Consider the following 23,271-nt stretch of genomic DNA (forward strand, 5'->3'; position numbering starts at 1 on the left):
TGGAAGTATTCATGCATGTATTTGTATTTTTTGAGCAAAAAGCGTAGACTTAGACTGTATTTGCACTGCTTTGTAGAGTATTTAATTGGTACTCTTACATATTTTTATTGTTTGTGTTTTTTTTTATTAACTAAAAATGAAATTTGTCGGGGCTTTGCCCCTCTATTGTACCAAAAAATAAATAAAAATGAAATGTGTACTCTTTCTAATTAAGAGACCATAGCGGTGCTCTAGTAGAAGGTTTTGTCAACAAGGTAACTTCTAGCTCACTCTTATTGCTTCTAAAGAAAATCAATTTGTCTTCTTCGTTCTAATAATTGGACTAGCTCTATTTACTACTCTCCTTGGGACTTTTTTTTTATATAATTTTTTTTGGTAAATACATGACATGTTAAAGTCATTATAAATTCACACACAACAAATGAGAGATCCGATAGGAATGTTAATTTCATATGTAAATGAGGATCTCTTATGAATTTTAGGAGGCGCAAAAGTAGTTAATGTTGGAAAGAAATTAAAAAAAAAAATAATAATTGGTAATTGATGAATGAAGGAAGAAGGCAATCCAATCTAATCTAATCTAATCCAAGGAGGAATGATTTGTTTGTACATAAATATGCAACGTGGCGGGCAGGCAAAGTAGTATCCGGAATGGCAGCAGTGGGAGTGAAGTGCTGCTCATTGCCGTTTATTGAGGCTCGCAAATTCAAATCATCATATTCTTCTTCTTCTTCTCCGTGTTATTATTATTATTATAGAAATAGAAATAGAAATAGAAGAAGAATAATTTGTTCATTGTTTTGGGGAGCTAATAACGAGAAGAAACGGAATAATAGCATTTCATCATGGTCATCGCACCAGCAAGAATTCAGTTTCAGTGTGACGACGACGACGACAGAGTCAGAGTCGGAGTCGACAAAGAAGAAAGTGATAAGTATTTCTTTTGTATCTTCAATATCAGATATTCCATCTAGCGAATGGGATGCATGTGCTGTGGATGCTACCGGTGGAGCTGACAAGTTGAATCCATTCCTCTCTCACGCTTTTCTATTATCTTTAGAGATTTCATCTTCTGCTGTCAAGGAAAATGGATGGACCCCACACCACATGATTGTTAAGGATGATGAGTCAAATATCGTTGTGGGTGTTGTACCTCTGTATCTCAAGACCCATTCATATGGTGAATTTGTTTTTGATCATTCATGGGCAAATGCTTATTATAATTATGGATCTTCTGCTTATTACCCAAAGTTACAATCATGTGTCCCCTTCACCCCAGTCACTGGTCCAAGGATCTTAATTCGTAATACCTCTTTCAAACATCATGTTTTTGACTTTATTATATCTGCAATGAAGGATCTCACTGCCATGGTATAGTATAGTATATTATTGTTGTTTCCTTGTATTCCTTAATTAATTCTCTCTTTCTTTCTTGTCCAAATTTATTTCAATCTCATCATTTCCTCTTTCTCTTCACCACAGTCTCAGCTTTCATCTTTACATGTCACTTTCCCCTCTCAAAACGAGTGGCACAAATTCTCTCAAAAAGGTTTCCTCCCCAGGATTGGAATGCAGTATCACTGGACCAACCGCAACTACAAAGAGTCAGTACTCACTCACTCACTCATTCCTACATTCATTCATTCATTCATTAATTATAACAAACAACATTGTATGTATGTCTGTCACTTACCTCCTTTCATTCAATCGCAGTTTTGATCATTTCTTGATGGACATGAAGCATAATAAAAGAAAAAAGATACGTCAAGAGCGCAAAAAGGTTGTTTGTTTGTTGCTATTCATTCATTCATTCAAAATACCATTTATTATTCACATCTATCCCTTTCTTCAGCTGCTCATAGTCTGAGTTCTTTCTATTTCTCAATACTCTTATTGTTTACTTTCATTCTATTGCAAATATGTTTTCTTTTCTCTGTGTCCACCACCATATGCAAATATTGATACTGGATTTTCAGTGCTACCAATCTAGTTTACCTGATACTTTTATCCACATAAATCATGTCATATCTTTATCTGCAGGTTGCAGCTCAGAACTTGGTAATGAAACGGCTCCGCGGTTATGAAATAAAGGTATTTTGCATCATGTCTATTCTTAATAAGATTATGTGCATACTATCTACCTGCGTGCTTTGTCTCAAATTGATGTTTAACTAGATAAATTGTGCTTTTTTGTCTGTTAGATATTAGTAAGCTTATGTTGAACCTAAGGCCAATTTATCATATCTTCCAGCAGTCTTATAGTAGGATGGAAAATTTGTATGAATTTTCGTAGCTCTTTGTTTGTCTATACTCTATACTGCCTATGAGAATAAAATTTTACACTAGAAAGGATATATCAGAATTACAGTGCACTTTTTCCTATCACAAAATTTTCTGATATCATGGTAGCATATTTTTCATCATCATAAGTTAGTAGTCAAAGTCAAACTAAGGGTGGATTGCAGCTTATGTGCTGAGTAGAGGCTATATGTCCAAACATCTGAAGAAACCTCAAACTACGTAGATAGAAAAAAAAAATTCTTAATCAAACCATTAAACATCTGAAGTGTGAACAATATTGTCAAGTAACACCAAACAATCATTAAGGATATTACCAATCTTTATCTTGAAATGGTTTAATCATATTGCTTTTACTAGTGTCTCCATATCATGTATTTAAAATTGTTTGGAAGGTATATTAATCAGAGCATTCTCTCTATATAATGTTCTTCCTGATTTTTACCTGTCTGACAGCCGTTCTTAGTCCTTTAAAAGTCTGCGATGAATTATTTTATTCCGAAAACTTTAGGACATGTATGGTTTGTGAATTTTTTTATTTTTTTTTTGCATTTCTTGCTTTTACTTTTAATTATAAAAATACCACATTGTTTTCACTTTGTATCTTATTTTTAGAAATTTGCATAGGAAACTGTGAAATAAAACCACCAAACAGGCCCTTAGGTTTTGATGCATTCTATTTGCTTTTTTTTTTTTTATTAATTTGCTTTCTAATTACTTACATGTTACGTTTTTGTATTGGAAGGCAAAGCACTGGGATTCCTTCTACACCTTTTACAGGAACACAACTGATAACAAGTATGTTATGCTAATTGAACCACCATATTGTAATAAGAAATTTATTTGATGCCATGGGAGGAGTGCTAGTATATATATTTAGTATGTTTGCTGGTCTATTGACAGATGGGGTACTCCTTACCTAACAAGGGAGTTTTTTCATGAGATGGGATCAAGAATGGGAGATCAGGTACTACTTATTGTTGCTGAAGACGGGGATGAACTAGTTGCAGGTGCCTTGAATCTCATCGGAGGAGATACTTTGTTTGGGCGCCTATGGGGTTGTCAGCCACAAACTTATTATCCATTTTTGCATTTTGAAGCATGTTATTACCAGGTTCACACTTCTCGTTATCTTTCCCCTCAATATTGTTGGATAAATATTTTCATTTTTTCCAGGTTTTAGTTTTATGGTTGGAGAATAATGCTATTGTTTTTTATCAGATATTTACCCCATCTAAATTATTTATAGAATAGATTTTTCCTTTCGGCTTCACTGTGGGTGTCAGCTTATAGACAGTGTTTGGCACATGAGCAGAACAAAACAAAGAAGATATTTGTTCTATTGTCTTCGGTTCCACTAAGAGGAGGAACTAAAATATACCACATTTTTTACCTTATGTCCCATTTTGTTGTATTTTTAACAGGGAAAAACTGTCCAGTACGAAATAAGAGATACTTGCACGAAACCAAAAAAATAACATGTTTCCCTTTTTAAAAGTGGTAGTTTTACTATAACCCATGACCCTGTGATTTCTGTCAAAGGCCTATTTACTATATAATCTAATCTTTCGTACTGATTTCATGCAAAACAAATAGCAAAACTCTTTTTAATATGTATCAATTACAAAACAGAACCCGTATGTTATGCTTTATTTTATTTTAACTTGTCATCCAAACACTAGTAAACTACCATAATGTCTGTTTTTAAGGGGGTCGGGGTGCAACTGTGCAAGTGGTTACTTTTTTGCCTCTAATTTGGTCCCCCTTCCAAGTTCCGCCTACTGTTTGGTCGAAATGAAATCCATTTTTAGGGAGTTGTCGGGAGGGTGCAAAGGCTTCTCTTCAACCTTTTTGGCCCCTCCTCCACCTATTGTTTGGATGAAAGTTTTTTTCTCTTATATCCTCTTTTTTACTTTCTCTTATATCCTCTTTTTTACTTGCTTATAGCTATCTAAGTTTCCCCGTTTTTATTTATTGAGCTTTGTTCTCTCCCAAACTCTTTTTTCACTTCAATTTTGCAATTGGTTTCACAGTGTTTATGATGGCAACAAGAAAATATATATTTTCTTTTATTTGATTAGATTTAAGAGAATATTTTACCCATTCATGTGCCTTTTCTTTGTCTCGTTGATACAATTTTCTTCTATCAAAAGAACAAAAAAAAAGAAGATAATAACTCAAATTTTTTGCTCTTTTGAATATTTCAGGGGAAAAAAAAAATCAGGGAAACATTTAATATATTTACGTTTTGTTTTGACATCACAGGCAATTGAAGCAGCAATTGAACTCAATCTTAAAACAGTAGAAGCAGGAGCTCAGGGTGAACATAAGATTGAGCGTGGATATCTTCCTGTGACAACATATAGCTGTCATTACCTTATTGATGAAGAGTTTAGGAAAGTTATAGAAGATTTTTTAGTTCGTGAATCTTCTCAGGTATGATGCACCGATGATTTCTACCTTATCTTTCTAAGTTCACTCTTGTTCTGATTTACTTGTAAATCATTTTGTCAATATAATACTTGTTATTTATTATTTATGTGAAATGTTACGGCAAAATACATTTAGTTGGTGTTTTATTCTAGAAAGCAGGATTATCCATAATCATTAAAACCAAGCTGAGATAGTGTTTTGTGTGACAACCCATCCTTGCTACTCCCTTGTTCTTCTAATCCAATCCTTGTGTCAAACTGGGGATGGTATTTCGCTATCTCTATCTCACATATTCTGTGAAGCTAACCGAGTAGTGAATGACCTTGCCAAATATGGTCTGAGATATGGCTGGTCTGTATATTATTTTTTGAGTCCTTTCCTTCGTTTGCTTATTTCTGCCATTTATGCAGACAGAATTGGGGGGTTGTTTTGTTAAAGGAAAAGTGAGTGCCATGATGTGTTGTTTTGTTTGTGTAAAAGGTGGGAGTCTTAAAATATAGTTAGAACTATATACTAGTTATGATTTTAGGCTGATTTATCTTGATGTAATTTTAACTTGTCATGTTTTTTTTAGAGTTTTAACTTCTCATTGGATCAAAAGTTATCTTTTCAATCGCATTCACCAAAATAACCCTCCACAGAAAATGCAGAGCCTGCAGAAGTCTCTAGTGTGCTATGTTTTGTCCCAGTTTACTTGTTCTTTTATAGGATTGTAGACAATATAAATGATCATTCACTTTCAAAGGCAAACATGGTACCTGTTTGGTTTCAGAGTATAAATGTTTTTAATATTTGAAGTAACCACGATAATGCATTATGGCATTCAATAAAACATGTTCCCATTCTTCGTATGATTTTCATAATCAGACATTTGGTTTTATCAATGTTATTATCATCCATATTAATGCGATTCTAAGGCAATTGAGGTAATTTGACATTTTTGCCTCTACAGGTGAAGGTCGTTATGACACTCTTGCGTGATTCTGGTCCTTTCAAGGAAGGTGTCCTGTAGAAAGTATATAGGCATATTGGCAGGGTTAATTGAAATTTGTAAATATATGTAAATGGTTTTTATTTTGCAAACGCTGTATTTTTTTAGGTATGAATGTACAGTTGAATGGGCATTTGATACGTTAAGCTATGTATGGTTGAATAGTTGTTGGCTTGTTTCATCCTTTATGCCCAAATTGGAGACGGTAGAAAGAGTGAGATATATAGTTCATTCTGTATTTGATCCTAGTGAGGAATCAGATAGAGGTTAATACATTGGACGTTTGGTTCAAATGCAACTGTTAGTTAGTTAGATATACTACAGCTCCATTAAGTGTGTGCAGGACTGTAGACTACTACTAGTATGTACCATTAATTGCCTCGGACTTGTATAATATATTTCGACACTAGTTTGTTTAAATATTTGGTCTAAGCATGAAGTGAATTAAAAAATAAAAAAAGACCAAGCATTCAAAGTAAGGAAAGATCTCTGGTTATTAAGCTCAACAATACTATGAACCTCACACCTAGCAACAAGATACATATCATTATCAAGCTTCCATCTCCTATACCTATAACCAACAGAAGCAACTTGTTCACCCTCATTAGCAAAAGGATTAGGCTCTTCAAAAGTCTCCTTTTTCCCACAATCAATGTCCTTCCTTATTCCTCCAAATGCACTACACTTAACCATAAAGGCATAACAAGATGATAATCCCTAATAGAATGATGAGTTCAAACAGAGAGAGAAGCGCCATTGTCCGCTGGAGTAAGATTGAGTATCATGGTGGCAGCCTTGAAAGCCCTAATAGATGGATTTTGGGGTTATGAATATAATAATGAGTTAATAATAATAATAATAATAAATTGAAGAAAAGGAAAATGTGAATTGGAGAATTAAGTAAGAGTAAGAAACCATGATTCGGGTGATTGATAGAGAGATGCGGAAGCACCAAAGCAAGAAGCAAGCATGTCAGTGTTGATGACACCAGGATTGAGAGCGACAACTGCAATACCTTGAGGTAACTCTTTGGCGACAGACTTAGTGAGTCCTTCAATAGCCCATTTGGATGCACAGTAAGGTGCTACAAGTGCTGCACCAGATCTACCCCAACCAGAAGACATGTTGACTATTATTCCTTCCTGGTTCTTGGTTGAGTTTGAGGAGAGCATTAGAGGGATGAAGTGCCTTAACACGTTGGCAGTACCTTTCAAGTTTGTATCTATTACCAAATCAAACTCTTGAGATGGAACCTCCCACATCTTGTTGTTCTTGTTAATGGTACCTGCCCCGTTCACTATAACATCAGGAGGAGAACCCTTTTTCTCCATTACAATGCGTGACATCTCTTCAACGCTGTTATTACACCTCACGTCGGCGTTAAGGAAGAGATGATTATTCTTGTTAGAAGAAGAAGAAAGTTGAGATTGAAGGGAATCGAGCTTATCCTGAGAACGGGAACACCCGATAATGGTGTGACCACGATTCGCCAATTCAATCGCAAGAGCCCTTCCTATGCCTTTACTAACACCAGTTATCAACACAGTTCGATTTCCGACTCCGACTCCACTCCGACCTCCTATTCCCATCCCGATTCCTCTCCCACTCCCACTACCACCCATTCTTTTTTCAATCAGAGTATAGTATGTGGTGTGGTGGACTTTGGATTAGATTAATTAGGCGTTAGGGTTGTTTAAACACACAAACAAACACACATATGTATGGGACTATGGGAGAATGTGGGTGGGTTTTTAAGGGTTTAATGACTTTTTCATTAAGACCAATCGTTTGGAGAATTAAGTAAGATAACTTAACAAAAAAAAAAAAAAAAAAAGAAAAAAAGTTATGTTTTTTTACAAAAGAAGTTGGCTTCGCCCGGGTTCGAACCGGAGACCTTCAGTGTGTTAGACTGACGTGATAACCAACTACACCACGAAACCATGCGATGAGAACTTTGACCGCTAAATGAATATATGACATTCATAAATAGAATATTGGCGATAGCAGTGTTGTTTGTTTCCTTGTTTGTGTGGGTGAGGGCCGGGGTTTCATTTCAATTTCAATTTTCAAATACTACGGTAGTATTGTGGGACTCAAACTCAACTCAACTATACGCAGGGCAAAGAACGAACAATGATACTTCGAACTCCTCCGCCACCGAAGAGGCCACGCGCCGATGACGATGCCGAAGCGGACGCCGACGTGGAGGTTAACCGGCAGCTGGTCATCTACGAGGATCCGCCGGAGTCATCTGTGGATCCCCCCGTCTCCGAGCACATGCTATGCACTTACCAGTGTCGCCAAATGGTTTGGTTTCATTCTCTCTTTCTCCTTCCTTCCTTCCTTCCAATGTTATTCTTAAATTAAATTCTCTTTGTTGCACACACGCACGCACAGGTCAAATCGGATTTTCTAGATGCCTTAAGTAAAGCTGAAAATCAAGTTCGTGATTATCAATCTCAATTAGAGACACTCAATCATAATTTCCAAAAAGTTGGTACGTGCGTATATGCTGCATTTTCAAATTACTACTATTACTTTTCATTTCATCACTTATTATTATTATTATTATCTTCTTATGAATGAATGAATGAATGAATGAATATACCTTTCTTTCTCTCTTTTGACTACTGTCAACAACTATGACAGACACTGAGAGGAAGAAATTTGTGGATCAATTCTTATACACTGAACAGGAACTCGCCGCTGCAAAAGGCCGTGAAAAGGCACTCCAGGATCAACTTTTGAAAGAGGTTACCGATTCTCAAGAACGTTTGAGAAAACATATACAGTTAAACAGTGAACTCCAGGTTCTATTTCTTTTATCATTCATTCCTGCTCATTTTTAACTCAACCATCTTTCTAGGGTTCTTCACCTAGCTGCTTTTTTATGTTAGTATGCCTTCATTGAATTCTTCATATGGTGTGTGTCAGTGATCATAACATCTTAGTCTAACCCTGTTTTCCCAAATTTTCATTCAAAATGAGAATTTAGGTTAAGCTCCAAAATGAGACAAACCTTCGCATAAAAGCCGAGTCTTGTGCTGCTTCAGCCGAAGAGAAAGCAACGTCTTTAGAAGGGAAACTCTCCCACCTTTCAGGGACCATAGAGAGGGAAAAAAAGAGACTTCACGAGGATCATTCACAACTCAAAAGGGACTCAAAGTTTTCTATTTCTAGAATAACTGCAAATGTAAGTTGCCATATTTAACGTTCAGTGTTCTGACGAGTGGTCATTCACATCTATCAACCACCCTTTAAGCTGTATAATTTTCTTGTTGTAGCTTGAACAAATGGAGTGCAGAGCTAATAATGCAGAGAAAGAAGCAGAGCTTCTAAAAGAGCAACTGGACCATCTTAAGGACCAATTCAATGAGGTTTGCATATCTAATTAGTTGCTTATTCACTTATTGGCTTTGAATTAAAAATGACCTTTTAACAAAGCTATGCTTACTCTACAATGTTAAATTTGATTTGCTGTTAAGCTTCTGATCATCTGGAGGTGGAGAGTTTCCTGGTGGATTCTTTTGTGCTTCCTTCATGTCACTTTCATATTCCTTTTTCCGGTGGTTTATTAACTTATGCTTTCTTTACATAATTACATCATGATTCCTATTTCCAGTGTTTGCACCAAAAGACTGAAGTTGAAAAGAAACTAGCAACATTTTCATCTCAAGAAGTTTCTTCTACTGGAAGTAATGTTCTGGTTAAACAGTTGCAACAGGAGCTTCAGCATTATGTAAGTTTGCTCCGTATTTTATCTTGAGTTTCAATGCCTCTTTCTATTTGATTGTTTTTGTGTGAGGTTGCATGCATGGATGATTTTATGTGTAGACCAATTTCAGCCGTAACTCAAATGACATGATCATAAATAGAGAGGAATAACATCATTATTTTTATTTTTGATAGCACGCCCTTTTTTTATTTAATGGTTTGGAAATATAAGAAGAGGTTGGGCAGGCTTGGCTCCTGAATTATGAGTTTTTGTTTTCTTAAATCTTTTGGGATTTTTATGGATTGGTGCCAAAAGTTATGACTGTGCTTTCCTTCACATTTTAGAATGAACACATTTTACCAAAGCACCTTTGTAAAGGACCTTGGTATCAATTGGGATGGTCTATTTACTTGGTATTTTTCTAAAATTACAGGCTTGGGATATAAGTTAAATTCATCCGTGGACCTAGAAACAAAATAGGCCTGTATGTTATGGCTCTGTTTGGTAAAAATAAGCTATAAGCTAGCTAATAGCTGATAAGCTAGCTTATAGCTGAAAAGCTAGCTTATAGCTAGTAGCTTATAGCTGAAAAGCTAGTAGAATGAAATTAAAGTGTTTGGCAATTTTAGCTGTTGTAAGTACAAAATGACATAAAAGTACATGGTTAGTGGGTAGTTTTTTTTTTTTGGTAAGTGTTAGTGGGTAGTTATTACATAATTTTAAAAAAATAAATGAGTAAAACTAATAAGGGTAAATATGGAATAAAATGAAAAAGCTATAAGCTATAAGCTCATACGCTACTTGAAATAGCATCTCAAAAAAAGCTATAAGCTAGTTAGAGAAGCTTGTTACCAAACACTTCACATTTTTATCAAACAAGCTTATAAGCTAGTCCAATAAGCTATAAGCTAGCTTATTGGACTTACCAAACAGTGCCTATATCTATTAGAAATCTATAGCCTTGTTGTGAAGGAACTTGGTATGAATAGGGCTGATGTTTTTACTAACTATTTTTCTATAATTATGAATTTTGGCTAAAAGTTAAGTTAATTTTTAGATTCGGAAATACATTTCTCCTAGTGCTGCATCTATTACAAACCTAAAACCCGAGTTAGTATCATATTGCATAGTGTTATGGCTTGAATAGCAATTATATGTGGAAAGCAACCCTTAACTTACTAGTCGATTTTGTGGGATTGAATTAGACTCACTTTAATTTTATTTTTTTGGGTGGGTGGGGGTCCATGGACTTATTTTTAACTTTGAATTATAAATACCATATTAATTCATTTCTCCCATCTCTTCTTCACTTGGAAATTACCAGATGCATTTTCACCATAAACTTGTTCCCCTGTGGTAATCTGAGTAATTTATCCAGTTAACTTTGAAATTTTAGGAATCTGAAGTAAGGGAAGCAAGAAAACTAAGATCAAATCATGAGAACATTGAGCTTTTGAAGGAGAAACTGCTGGAGGAAAAGAGTCGCCGGGAAAGGGCAGAATCAGAGCTATCTAAATTATATGATGTCCAGTCAGATATGAAAAAGTTAGAGGATCAAATATCATCGTGGAGATCGATGATTAAAGACATACCTGGCATCTCATGTTTTGAGGACATGCCTGATAAATTTGCAGCTTTACAGAAGTACGTGAGTAGCTAGTTGAAATTCTGTTTGCTTGGCTGTTTTGATAGATTTAAGCTATCAAAGGCACTGTCTGGAGTGGACTAGCAACTCTGGAATATTCTTTGCTGGGTGGTCTCTTTAGTTATGAGCACCTTGAGTTCATGAATATTTGTGATAATGTCCTATTGGTCTCCTAGTTATGTTTTTTCCCTCTCCAATGTTTCATGTGATGTGACACTACTTTTTCCTTTTACAGTTTTAGAAATGGCACTACTTAAACGCGTCGATTGAGAAACTAACTTCTGCATTTTGTATCTGTTCATGTGCATGATATCATCCATTTCTGTTATTATATGTCTGGTTATGTAAATATGTGAATGATGCACAGTATACTGGATAATGGATATGTGTATGACTAGGATCTTTTCATGTGGAAATTTCTTTTCTGTGGGTTTTTTTGGGTGTAGCAAAAATAGAGATAGCTATGCTGCTTACATGCTCAGTAAGCACGTGTCTTTAAATTTTGATATCTTCTATAAATGCAGAGAGGTAATTTATAGCACACAGAAGGAGGGTGAAGGGACTGCTCGCTTGAAACAACTGGAGGTGGCTTTGGATGCTGCTGAGACTGGTAAACAAAATGCCGAAACTGAGGCTGTGTTGGCCAAAGAGAAAGCAGAAGTATTAAAATCAGAGATTAAACGGATTGAATTAATGGTCAGTGTTTGATTAGGAGAGTTGGTTTGGTACTAATAATAACTGAACACTTGACTAGTTCTTTACATGCTTTATATCGTGCATTAATTCATTGTCATGTTTGAAATCTTGGATTTATTATCTGCTATTCTGGATATCCAGACTAGTGTAGGATTAGGACTTCCATTTAGAGGCTGATGAAGCAATACTCATAAAGACATGTTCGTATGAATTAATGGATAAGTATTTGGCTATATGTTTATGGAGTTCAATTATCTGTAGCTTCCCAAAGAAGTAGGGGCTCTGATACTATCTTCAAATTTGGGTTGAGTTTTAAATCCGGCTCGTTCATTCAGGGATACCCCCCACTTATATACTCATTTTTAGGCCTTATCTCATTTAATGTGAGACTCTTTATCAACAGTTTTCTAATAATACTATTTTAGTGATTTTAAACCTCATAATATAATTGATTTTTGTTGAGGTTATTCCTAAGCAATTCAGTAAACAATTTTCCCACCTCAAGTGATGAAAACACCACTTTTGGAGATTTGTAAACATAACATGCTTACGAAAATGAAGCATTTTGATATCAGAATCTCTATTTTCCTAATAATTATAGGCTTGTTGTAGAGATCTAAAAAATGGTTTTACCCTGAAGACACCACTTATTGTTGTCAGTTTTTCCCCTTTCTGCTGTACTGAAGCTTTAGGATTATGAACTTTTGACACTTTGCATTTTATGCTACATACTAACATGCACGTCGTTTCCCGGTTGAATAGTGTACAAGACAACCATATTCAATAATTCAATAATCTCATATTATTTCGTGCAAGTGCCCATGTCGTTATACTTCTTCTGTTCTGGTGTATTTTGAAGAAGTTGGTTGTTATAGGGGCAGCAGCAGCTGCCAACTATTTTGGCCAATTTATTTGTGATATTAAATTGCTGCTGCATGACTGCGATAATAGTGATTGTGTGGAGTTATGACTTGAAAGCTATATTCATTTGTTTGCTGTTAATTTCAGTTATGTGCTTTCAATCACTTGTTTATTGTCTTGCAGCTTGCAGTTGTTACAGAAGAAAGAAACAAATTAAGAAATCTTGCCAATTTGAAGAATAGTGAAGCTGGAGATGAATCAAGTACTAATCCCATTCAGGTTGTATTCCCCTCTATTTGTCACCATATAACTTATCATGTGGCATCTAAATGTTTCTTACTTGTTTTTTGGTTGATCCATTCAGGAACTTGAATCATCTCTGATGAAGAAAGATGATTGTATTAAAGAACTAGAAAGTACCTTACACGAGCTGAAAGTGGTTAATAATCGCCAACATGAGGAAATAAAGATACTCAATGAAAAGTTGCACAATGAAGCAAGAAGAATAAAGTCATTGGAGAGGGAGAGTGACCGGTTCCGTTCAGAGATATCATTATTAGAGGCAAAGGTCAGTGCTGGGTAAATTTTTGGAATGTCTGTATTATCTGTTCATTCACCCAAGCTGTCCAGTTTTTGGTTTTCAGTTCAGTTTGATTGTTGACCTGTTGTTTTTCCTTCTACAGTTGGGCCATGGCGATTTTTCTGCTGCTAATACGAAAGTTCTGCGGATGGTGAATACGCTTACCGTAGATAATGAAGCCAAACAAACCATAGAAGCTCTGCAAAATGAACTGCAGAAAACAAAAGAGAAATTAAAAGCCGTTGAAGAATTGAAGAGTCAATCAGGTAAGACACCTTGTAATTACAGTCGATTTTAGGGTCTAAATGTTATGATTCAAAAAGAGTCCGTAATACAGGCATATGTAGTTGGCAAAAAAGAGTAGTCTGAACTCTGAAGCTTTTGAAAGTTTCAACTATTAATATAAGTACTGAATGGAATAGAATGATGCTCTATAATATGTAGTTTTTTTTACTGCATACTGCATAGTTCTCATTTCCTTTTGCAGAATGTATGCCTACTGGACTTTGATTAGAATTCCGTTGGTGCTGGTATATATGATTATAGTTGAAACTACATAAAATGTGTTCTGGCACGTAGTGCCAAGAGAAACAAGACAACAAAAACAGTAAATTTTAAATCACTGATTAAGATTATTTCATCTTTTTAATTTTCTATTAATTAGGATTGGCTGATTTTGATTACTTTATCAGTTATAAATTTTGAAATTGTTGTCTCTTGCTTGATAAAATTCTCTACCAAATCCTTATCACTAGTAGTTTTTATTTTTATCAATGTACATCTCTTTCTTATCTACAGCCTTTTAAAATGGAAGACTTGGATTGGAGGAAATAAACAAGAATTATTTTGACAATTGAGAAAAATCTGTGTTAGTAGTGGAGATGCTCTGTCAAGGTCTCAAGGAGAGTTTTCTGTGTTTAGGCTATAAAATGGTTCCTAAGGTTCACGATATAATGTCATAGGAAGCCTTTTGTTTTTGTTCCCCATTTCACATTTTGCTTCTTTATGACATCAAATCTCTGGCTTAGCGATAAATATGCATTGAGAGATCAGTTTGAACAACCAACTTGGTTTTAAATCAGCAACTTTATAATTGTAATAGCGCCAAATGAGTTTGACTGGCTGTGACTTATAAGAAATGCTATCTGAAGGATTGAGCCGAGATCTATGAGTGAATCTTTTGTTTAGTATCTACTGATCATGTTTGGACTTTGGATTGCTTAAATTAAAGCTTTGCTAAACCTTCTAAGGAAACTAATCCAAGTATACAGGAGGTATGCCAAGAGGGTTCCTCTTTAAACAGTCAGATCAAAGCTAAAAACAAAAGGCAAAAATAATTAGAAAAAGGAGAGGTTTAATAATAGGATGCTTTCTTGTTTATTATAATAATATTAGTCTGACCTCTGTCATGACATCAGTGGTTTAATAATAGGATATTTTCCAAATATGGAAGGCATGTATGTGCTAAGGTCTTGAGGGCGATCAAGAGACTTCTGTATTGTCTTATTAACTACTGAATAAAAATGTTATGAAAGTACACGTTTCCTGACCACCTGAAACTGTTTAGGAGAAACTGGAAAGCTGGTAGATAGCTACATATCGGATAAGATATTGCAACTTAAAGAACAAATTGCAACACTAGAGAAGCGGGAAGAGAGGTGAGTATATAAGTTGCTACATTGATTCATTATGTGTTCGTTGTTATTAAGATGATTTTTTAATAACAGAAATGCTGAAACATTAACACAGATACAAGACCGTGTTTGCAGACAGAATTTCAGTTTTTCGGAGGGCATGCTGTGAGATTTTTGGTTACAAGGTTGGCATTGCTGATTTTTTCTTACTGCAATAATTTTATTGCTATCTTTCAGTACAAGTTGGAAGTGTTTCACACCAAATGGTGTTGTTTTATTTTATTTATGGAAGGCCATACACTTCTACTTTGAAATATTGTAGCATCCTGGTAATGGTGTAATTGGGAATGGGGAAACCTCGATGCTGGGTTTATTTTTTATCACTACCTTTTCAAATGATATTGAAGCATGCTTCTGTTGGAAGGTTGTTTCTATAACACAGGTCATAATTGAGTTTGGGAATTCTACTGACATAAGTTAGGGAAATAAAATTCACATCAAACTTTTATGTGTAATTTGATATGTATAACCAATGGTTTTGTATATCGGGTTTGTCACTTTCTCTCTCTGAGAAATTGTCTGTTGAGCATTTTCTAATTAAGTTCTTTCCAAACTGGAAAAGCTGACAGTTGATTGTACAGTTGTCTTTCTGCTCACACTTGGAATGCTTATTTGGTTGTCAATAACTATATTTGGCAGATTGTGATGGATGAACATCAGCGATCAAATGGAATCCCAGTGACACGATTTACATTGCAATCAATTTATGCACAAAGTGATGATGAAAAACTTGAATTTGAATATGAATCAGGGAATACCAACATTTTGGTAAGATGTTGCATTTTGATTGTATTAATTTCAGGATTAAATATGTTGAATTTTGTAGGGACTAAAATACCCTTTTTTATACAAGGTATGGACTAAAAATGGTCAAAAAAATTATAGGGACTAAACTCGAAAGATCCATAGTTTTATAGAGACTAAAAACATATTTAACCCTATCTTTAATATTTAAAATGAGAGGGGAATGATGACTTTACTTTGTTCAATTATACACTGGTAAAATTTAGTTTGGTTATTTTTCAAGATTAAATGGTGATCTTTTGAGGTGAGAATATAGGCTTGCAGATAATCCGGAAAAGAAAAATCAGGAACTGTGTTGGATTGTTTTCTGATTTTCAAAAATATGACATGAAAAGTTGCTGAAATTTTTCTGTTTTCATTTTATTTTCGTAACAGGTAAATAATTACACATCTCAGCCTGAGGTATCTCGTCAGGTAAGGAAGCCATAATATTGCAATATTTTTCAATTCAATATAATATAGTAGTATATAATACATTACATACTTGAGATCTTAGACTCTTATTTTTCTGATCCCCAGCACAAATATGAATTTTTGTGTAAAGGTTCAGTTATACACAATATATTTTATCATCTCTAGAGATATTGACTTTTATACATAAAAAACTTTGGTAATGGACCTTTAATTTCTCAACCCCTACCCGTAACAAACAGATGTGTGAAAATAAAAATTGCCATCATGCATGTAATTCTTATTACATAGTTAGATATTCATGTTTCTTTTACTGAGTCGTACTTGTGACTTGTACATTCCCAGGTTGAGATATTCATTCGGAAAATGAATTCAATTCCTGCTTTTACTGCCAACATAACGGTGGAGTCTTTCAATCGAAGAACCTTGTCTTAGATTATCGAATTTGTCTAGTTTCTTGAGGCAACTATCAGTTATGCTGCATATCTATCTTCTGGTCAACTAGTTAGTCAGCTACGACTGGTCACACTTTTGCATTCTGACATTGGTGGCTCATAGGCTTGGATTTGAAAAGTATCACATTTTTTACTTTTAAACATAGTTTGAGAGGGTGGAATTTTGAGCATTACTGTATTACATGTAAATTGCTGTCAAACCTGTACGATCTTGAAATGAATAGAAAGAAAACCTATGACATCTTGTTTCAATTTTTGGTTACAGATAATATTTGGTTTTTCAATTTAGGTGCTTGTGCTTTTTGAGCTCAAAATTACACTAAACTTCTAAAAAAATTGACACTAATATCCAATCATATTACAGTTATTATATTTTAATATAACTTTTTAAAATATGTTGACACTATAAAAATAATAACTTTTGTGCCAAAAAAATAAATAATAATATTGGAAAATATGATTGGATGTTTGTATAAAGTTTATTTGCACTATTGGTGTATAATATTAAATTTGTGTACTATAACAGGAATATTTCTTTAGGTCATGATGTCAGTGCTCTATCTTATTCTTCAACTGGAAACAGTGGCATCTATTTTTGAACGATTTTTTTTTCAACTCAATTTTAGTTTCTCATTTCGTAAAAGATAATTTTTGTAATAAAGCAAAGCACGGGTCAAAATTGGTCATATACTCGGACAAATTTGAGGTGGATTTAGATGGTACGACAAATTAAGATAAGTATAGCTAAAATACGGGATTATTGTAAGTTGTGTATTATGTGATACGAGGAATTAAATTGAAAAATATTTGTAGTAGTCATAGGGAAAAAACATTTTTCATAGTGCCTGTATTCCGAGGGTTAGTTACTTGGTTGATGATTCCACTATTCAATCTCGAGGTACCCGTTTGAGATCCGACACTAAGAGAATATTTTTCAAAGTAATTCTCATTTAACATTTGTTGAGGAGATTGTTTTCCTCAAATGCTACTTACATGACACTGTTGATCTTACATGATCATCATAATGATTTTGGCCGGTGAACACTTCTCTACACGGTGGATGTGAAAGAGATTGTACTTGCAGACACTCTAACACTAAAGTCACTATTTGTGTGAAGTGAAAGCTTTACAGTAAGAATGGATAATATTTGATCCTTCTGTATGAGGACGAATATTTTGTTCTCATAATTACAACTGAAAAATTATGATTGATAGTAGAGTTGTCAAAATAGGCTAGCCTGAATGGGCCGGCCCGCCAATCCTGATTTTTTCTTGGGTTTGGGCCTTGAAATCCTAGCCCAAATTATTTCCGAGCTTTTTAGCCCGGACCGGTAAAGCCCAATTAAAATATGGGCTAGCCCGAATGGGTCACGGGTAGCCCGCAAGCCCGAAAAAATTATAATTTAAAAAAAATGTAAATATAAATAATTTGTTTTGGATGATTTGAACTTAGTTTGTAATATAAATTATAAAACATTGTCCGCTACTTAAGTAGCGGATGAGTAAAAATAGGACACACGAGAAACTCGTACATAGCGGATGAATAAAAATAGGGCGCGCGAGAAACTCGTACGTAGCGGATGAGTAAAAATAGGGCGCGCAAGAAAGTCGTAGGTAGCGGATGAGTAAAAATATGACGCGCGAAAAACTCGTAAGTAGCGGATGCGTAAAAATAGGGCGCGAGAAACTTGTAGGTAGCAGATGAGTAAAAATAGGGCGTGCGAGAAACTAGTAGATAACAGATGAGTAAAAATACGGCGCGCGAGAATCTATATATATATATATATATATATATATATATATATATATATATATATATATATATATATATATATATATATATAGAGGATGAGTAAAAATAGGACGCGCGAGAATTATTAATCCTATTTATAATGTTGAGTTTGAGCACTAGAAGTAAAAAAAAATAAACCGGGCCGGCCCGAAATCCCGACAACCTGTATCGGGCCGGATCGGGCACTAATTTTAGGATTTTTTTTTTTACAGTTTTACATTATATATGAGGACATATTTGTCATTTCAAATCCAAATGTCCAAGTAAAGTGAAGATTGTTGGGGTAAAAAAAAATTATAATTTTAGTAGCCCGTTTTTTATCGGGGCTTTTTAGCCCGGCTCAACGAATTACAGGTACAACACAGTAAGTAGTTATATATAAATAAATTGTTAAAGATCGCGTCGTGTTCTTTTTCATTCATACTGTTATTCGTTCGTTCGTTTCTTTCTGTGTTGTGTTGTATTGTGTGTTAATTGGGAAATCGTAGATATGCAAGGCGGTGGCGGTGATGAAGAAGTAAACATAGATGAATTGGCATCCAATCTCTCTATTTACAAAGATCAACTCCACCAGGTTTCTTGGTTTCTTATTTATTTAATTAGGGTTTATCTTCTTCTTCTTCTTCTTCTTCTTCTCATTCTTATTATTTCAATTATTAATTAATTCTGAATTGTGTGTGAATCTCTCTCTCAGGTTAGACAACTATTAATTGAAGAACCCTCTAATTCTGAGTATGTCGACATGGAAAGGGAGCTCTGCGAGGTTCGTTGCTTCTCTTTCTCTCTGTGTGTGTTGTTATTTTCCATTCATTCAATGATAGATAGATAGATATTGATTCATTCTCAACAAACAAACAAACCAGATCGATCTTACTTACTTACCACCAACAATAGATAGATAGATAGATAGATATGATATGATTGTATGCTATGCCTATTGCATCTCTTTTTACTTTACTATCATCATATCATAATAATACTAATGATTTAACTCAATGAGACCAGACTAGACTAGCCCTCAGTTCAAAAAGGTCAGTGAGGTTATGGAGTTAGGACTTAGGAGTTAGGACCATTTAAATAAATAAATTAATTTTAGAACAAGTCCTCGCTAGTATCATCATGTATAACAACAACAACGACAACAACAACATCATCAACAAAATCAAAATTCGCATTACTTCTATCTATCTTGCTTCTGTGCAGGTCATCTGGTCTATGTCCTCATGTCTGCCATGCTCTATTGCTTTCTCCCTCACACCTCAATTCAGATACCTAAGTTATTACAATTTCAACATTCATTTTTTATTTTATTTTGCTTTATCATCTCCAATATTTATCATATCTACTATTTCTTTTTCTCAATTCAAATATCCCCTAAAATTCTCCAACATAGGTCATTGCTTTGACCGAAGAACTCCTCTCAACTGCCAAACTAAATGAAATATCCCCTGCCGCTCAATCACCCAAGGACAATAAACAGGTACGTTACTTCATTCAAATCATTCCATTTTTATGTCCTTATTTCGATTTCTAGTTGACTACTGATCTTTAGTAACTCTTTTTCTTATTTCATCCTTTAGGAGCTTCATAATCAATTTGATCATCAAGACAAATTTCCTGTTGGCACCAGAGTTCAGGCGGTTTATAGTGATGATGGGGAGTGGTATGTTACACTTTTTTTTCCCCTTGTTTTGTAGCAGTTTTTTTTATTTATTTATTTTCCATTTCATTTGCCTATGTTTTCTTCACCTTCAATTTGTAGTATTGTGAATGTCCAGGTATGATGCAACAGTTGAGGCTTACACGCCAAATGGTTATTATGTTAGCTATGACAGTTGGGGCAATAAAGAAGAGGTATAGTTTCAAAACTACTTGATACATATTTAATTAGCAATCCTAGTCATTTGGAGTCTTTACATTACATGGCATCTACATGTTTTTTCCTCCAAATTATTTAATATTGCATGATTTATATGGTACTTGTTTTGATGTTTAGAGAAATAGGTGAAAGATTAAGTTTTAATGGAAGTTCTATTCTTCTTTGGTAGATCTAAATTTAACAACGACAATATTAAGAAGGGAAATCCATATTTGGAATTTCTAACTTATTGCTTCATATATTGTTATGCTGTATCTCCATTTTTCAGCATTATACTCCATGAGTGCATGATTTAGCTGGTTTGCAAAAAACACAAACTCTTGATAAAATTTTCTATTCATAGTTGATAAAGTATCAAATCATGCAACAGGTTTTAAATCAAGTAGCCATGCCATCACTTTTATTGAAGTGTTTTCCAGTTTTCTGTATAATTGAGAAAATAAATAGAGAAATCAATTTATTCTAGGGAAGCTTGCCTCCAAGTAAAGAAATTTCAATCCTGTACTATGTGTGCTATGTGTGTGCGTTGAATTGTTTTATAGCACCTTGTTAAATTGGAAACTCATCAAATTACAATCCCTACTCATAAATTGCATCAACAGAATATAGGCAATATTTATGAGCCGGTAACTCATCAAATTACAATCTAAAACATTATTTTCTGTTATCGAAAAGGGGTACTTATGTTTGTAGTCCCTGTAAAAATTACAAATCTTTCAAGTTTTGTCCTTATAAATGTTTTGACCATTTTTTAGTCTCTTGGAATTAAAAAAGCCTGATTTTATAAAAGGTAGGGACTAAATTTTTTTATAGGACTGCATTTTTATTTTTTTTTTGAAAAAATAATCTTTTTTAGGGTTAACATATATTTAACCCTATTGAAAAATACTCCAATAGCTTTTCTAGTTTCTTCTTATATTTCAAGGTAAAATTCAGATGTTGGTTGCTTATTACAGGTAGATCCTGCTAATATAAGGCCAATTCAAGAAGGTACTGTTGATGCTTTGGTAGAAGCTGAGCGAGTTGCCGAAGCTACAAAGCAGGCTATCAAACGGAAAATTGCACAAGCTGCATCTGTTGATTTTCAGTCACGAAGTTTACCCGCAAAGCTTCGTATAGAGCCCGATGACCCAGAGGACGTGGTGAGTTGTTGCTGAAATTTTCACTACTATAATAGAAAACTTATTTTTTATATTCATTAAGTGTTTTAATTTGCTGTCTTTGCTATAACTAGATTTCTATGGTTTGATCTGTTGTTCTGTTGGCTACTTTTAGTGAAGTTTTTGTTTGGCAGTCCGGTTCTGAATTTTTTTTTTTAATCCAAATTTATCTGCTAGTTTTCTATGTTTCCATCATTTGACATGTTTTGCTAACTCAATTATTACAGAAAGTTACCAAACGTAAGAAAATACACGCGTTTAAGTCTAAGATGCGGATGGAACAACTTGAAGTCACACAAAATAAACGGCAAAATGCTTGGCAGCAGTTCCAGACAACCAAAGGAAAAGCTAAGAAGGTACATTTCTCAATCTCTACTATTTATTCTCTTATTTCTTTTAGTGATAAGAAGTTTCATAGCTTGTAATTGTCTTTCAAGAATGTATGAATTTGTGTGTGTTGAAGCAATTAGTGGTAATGAACTATGAACTCCAATTTCAACCATCCTAGCGATTAGTAAATAATTTATGTTTTATTCCACTATCTTGAGTTTTTTTTTTTGTTACTTCCACTATCTTGAATTGAATGTGTCATCGAAGACTAAAATATTTGAGTTAAAAAATTATTAGTAAAAGAATAGAATCAGCTTGAATTTATCACAGGAGAAAAATACCATTTTAGTTTATGTTTACATTGTTTTCCTATGATTGTTCTATTTTGTGATGTATTCAATGTTGTTTTGCTTCAAGATTGGTTTCTTCTCGGGAAGGAAGCGCGAGAGTATTTTTAAATCTCCCGATGATCCTCAAGGAAAGGTTGGTGTGACTGGAAGTGGTAAAGGTTTGACAGAGTTCCAGAAAAGAGAGAAGCATTTTCATCTCAAGGATGGTACAATCGAAAATGATGATTAGGTTAAGAAGCCAATAAGCACTTCGATTGTATGTTTGTACCATGCTCAAACCAATCACTGTAGAGGCTGTTTGATGCCATACAAAACGTTGCATGTTCTCAAGTGACGTTGAGACTGATTCGAGATTATTGTTTTGGCCCTTTTTATGGCAATACTTGCAGGGTTTGTTTGTTTAATCTTTATATCTTAATATTATATTTAGGGATTTGTTTGTTTAAGATTTTTTTAAAAAAAATATGATTTTTGTTTTGAAAAATTTAGAAGTTACTTTTTGTTCGTTTACTATCATAAATTATTATTATTTTAAAATATTGGAAGTTTCTACACTTAGATTTCTTTTTATCTTTTTCTTTTTTTTTTAAATGGATTTTAGAAAAGCTATTATGAAAAATTTATAACACACACCACTAATGTCTTAATTTTACATAAAAATTTGAAGTTTAAAAGAATTATTAAAATGAAAAATTTGTATGTATTGTTTTAGCATTTTCTTTTAAAACAAAACTTCAACCTAAGTGCAATTATCTCACTTTAAAATTCAATGTAAATACATAAATATTACCTTTGTCCTTAATTATAAGATTCCATTGAGAAATTGTGGAGATTAAGAAAGTGAATTATGACATTAATGTGTTATTGTTTTTCTAAGTGTTTATTTTATATTGTAGAAAAATATACACTTATTAAGGGTATGTTGGTAAAGAAAAAATTAATGCCCATGAAAGGGACGGAGGTAGTATGATATGTTTGTGACTTGAATTCATTAATAAATTTGTTGCATTTACATCAAGTTTTACTTTAATGGTTTAGTAGATTTATCCCAAATTGGTCCCCTTTTTTATGTTTAATTTTTTGTCATTCACTAATAACAGAAAAATCAAAATTATAATTAAGCAATTTTTTAACTTCTATATTTAAGCAATTATAATTATAATCAAAAGTTCTTCAG

At 33.9% G+C, this 23,271-nt stretch overlaps 4 protein-coding genes and 1 non-coding gene across 7 annotated transcripts; 3 read left to right on the forward strand and 2 right to left on the reverse strand.

Moving 5' to 3' along the window:
- The first annotated feature begins 435 nt into the window (after positions 1-435).
- LOC123910794 lies at positions 436-6,015 on the forward strand. Its single transcript, XM_045962037.1, has 8 exons — positions 436-1,371; positions 1,483-1,604; positions 1,714-1,780; positions 2,041-2,091; positions 3,044-3,096; positions 3,202-3,412; positions 4,564-4,734; positions 5,684-6,015. Exons 1-8 carry the CDS (start codon positions 652-654, stop codon positions 5,741-5,743), a joined length of 1,455 nt encoding a protein of 484 aa, XP_045817993.1. The 5' UTR covers positions 436-651; the 3' UTR covers positions 5,744-6,015.
- Positions 6,016-6,191: 176 nt separating this feature from the next.
- Positions 6,192-7,490, reverse strand: LOC123910796 (NADPH-dependent pterin aldehyde reductase-like). Its single transcript, XM_045962040.1, has 2 exons — positions 6,638-7,490; positions 6,192-6,526 (listed from the first exon to the last, which is right to left on the reverse strand). Exons 1-2 carry the CDS (start codon positions 7,342-7,344, stop codon positions 6,457-6,459), a joined length of 777 nt encoding a protein of 258 aa, XP_045817996.1. The 5' UTR covers positions 7,345-7,490; the 3' UTR covers positions 6,192-6,456.
- On the forward strand, positions 7,314-16,867 carry LOC123910793 (mitotic spindle checkpoint protein MAD1-like). Of its 3 annotated transcripts, XM_045962034.1 has the most exons (16): positions 7,314-8,029; positions 8,120-8,219; positions 8,372-8,532; positions 8,718-8,915; positions 9,007-9,099; positions 9,345-9,461; positions 10,834-11,081; positions 11,607-11,778; positions 12,823-12,918; positions 13,004-13,207; positions 13,323-13,485; positions 14,787-14,877; positions 14,969-15,038; positions 15,553-15,681; positions 16,093-16,131; positions 16,474-16,867. In XM_045962034.1, exons 1-16 carry the CDS (start codon positions 7,856-7,858, stop codon positions 16,561-16,563), a joined length of 2,145 nt encoding a protein of 714 aa, XP_045817990.1. In that variant the 5' UTR covers positions 7,314-7,855; the 3' UTR covers positions 16,564-16,867. The 3 variants fall into 3 exon arrangements, with proteins under 3 accessions (XP_045817990.1, XP_045817991.1, XP_045817992.1); XM_045962035.1 differs by lacking the exons at positions 16,093-16,131; positions 16,474-16,867 and having other exon boundaries at positions 7,751-8,029; positions 14,947-15,038; XM_045962036.1 differs by lacking the exons at positions 16,093-16,131; positions 16,474-16,867 and having other exon boundaries at positions 7,751-8,029; positions 14,989-15,038.
- Positions 7,589-7,662, reverse strand: TRNAV-AAC. Its single transcript has one exon. It is a non-coding gene; the product is annotated as a tRNA-Val (tRNA).
- A 1,906-nt stretch (positions 16,868-18,773) lies between the features above and the next one.
- Positions 18,774-22,540, forward strand: LOC123910795 (survival of motor neuron-related-splicing factor 30). Its single transcript, XM_045962038.1, has 8 exons — positions 18,774-18,949; positions 19,070-19,138; positions 19,769-19,855; positions 19,956-20,038; positions 20,154-20,229; positions 21,211-21,396; positions 21,642-21,770; positions 22,162-22,540. Exons 1-8 carry the CDS (start codon positions 18,866-18,868, stop codon positions 22,321-22,323), a joined length of 876 nt encoding a protein of 291 aa, XP_045817994.1. The 5' UTR covers positions 18,774-18,865; the 3' UTR covers positions 22,324-22,540.
- The last annotated feature ends 731 nt before the right edge of the window (positions 22,541-23,271 follow it).

Source organism: Trifolium pratense, linkage group LG2 (genome assembly GCF_020283565.1).
Source record: "Trifolium pratense cultivar HEN17-A07 linkage group LG2, ARS_RC_1.1, whole genome shotgun sequence".
NCBI lineage: Eukaryota > Viridiplantae > Streptophyta > Magnoliopsida > Fabales > Fabaceae > Trifolium > Trifolium pratense.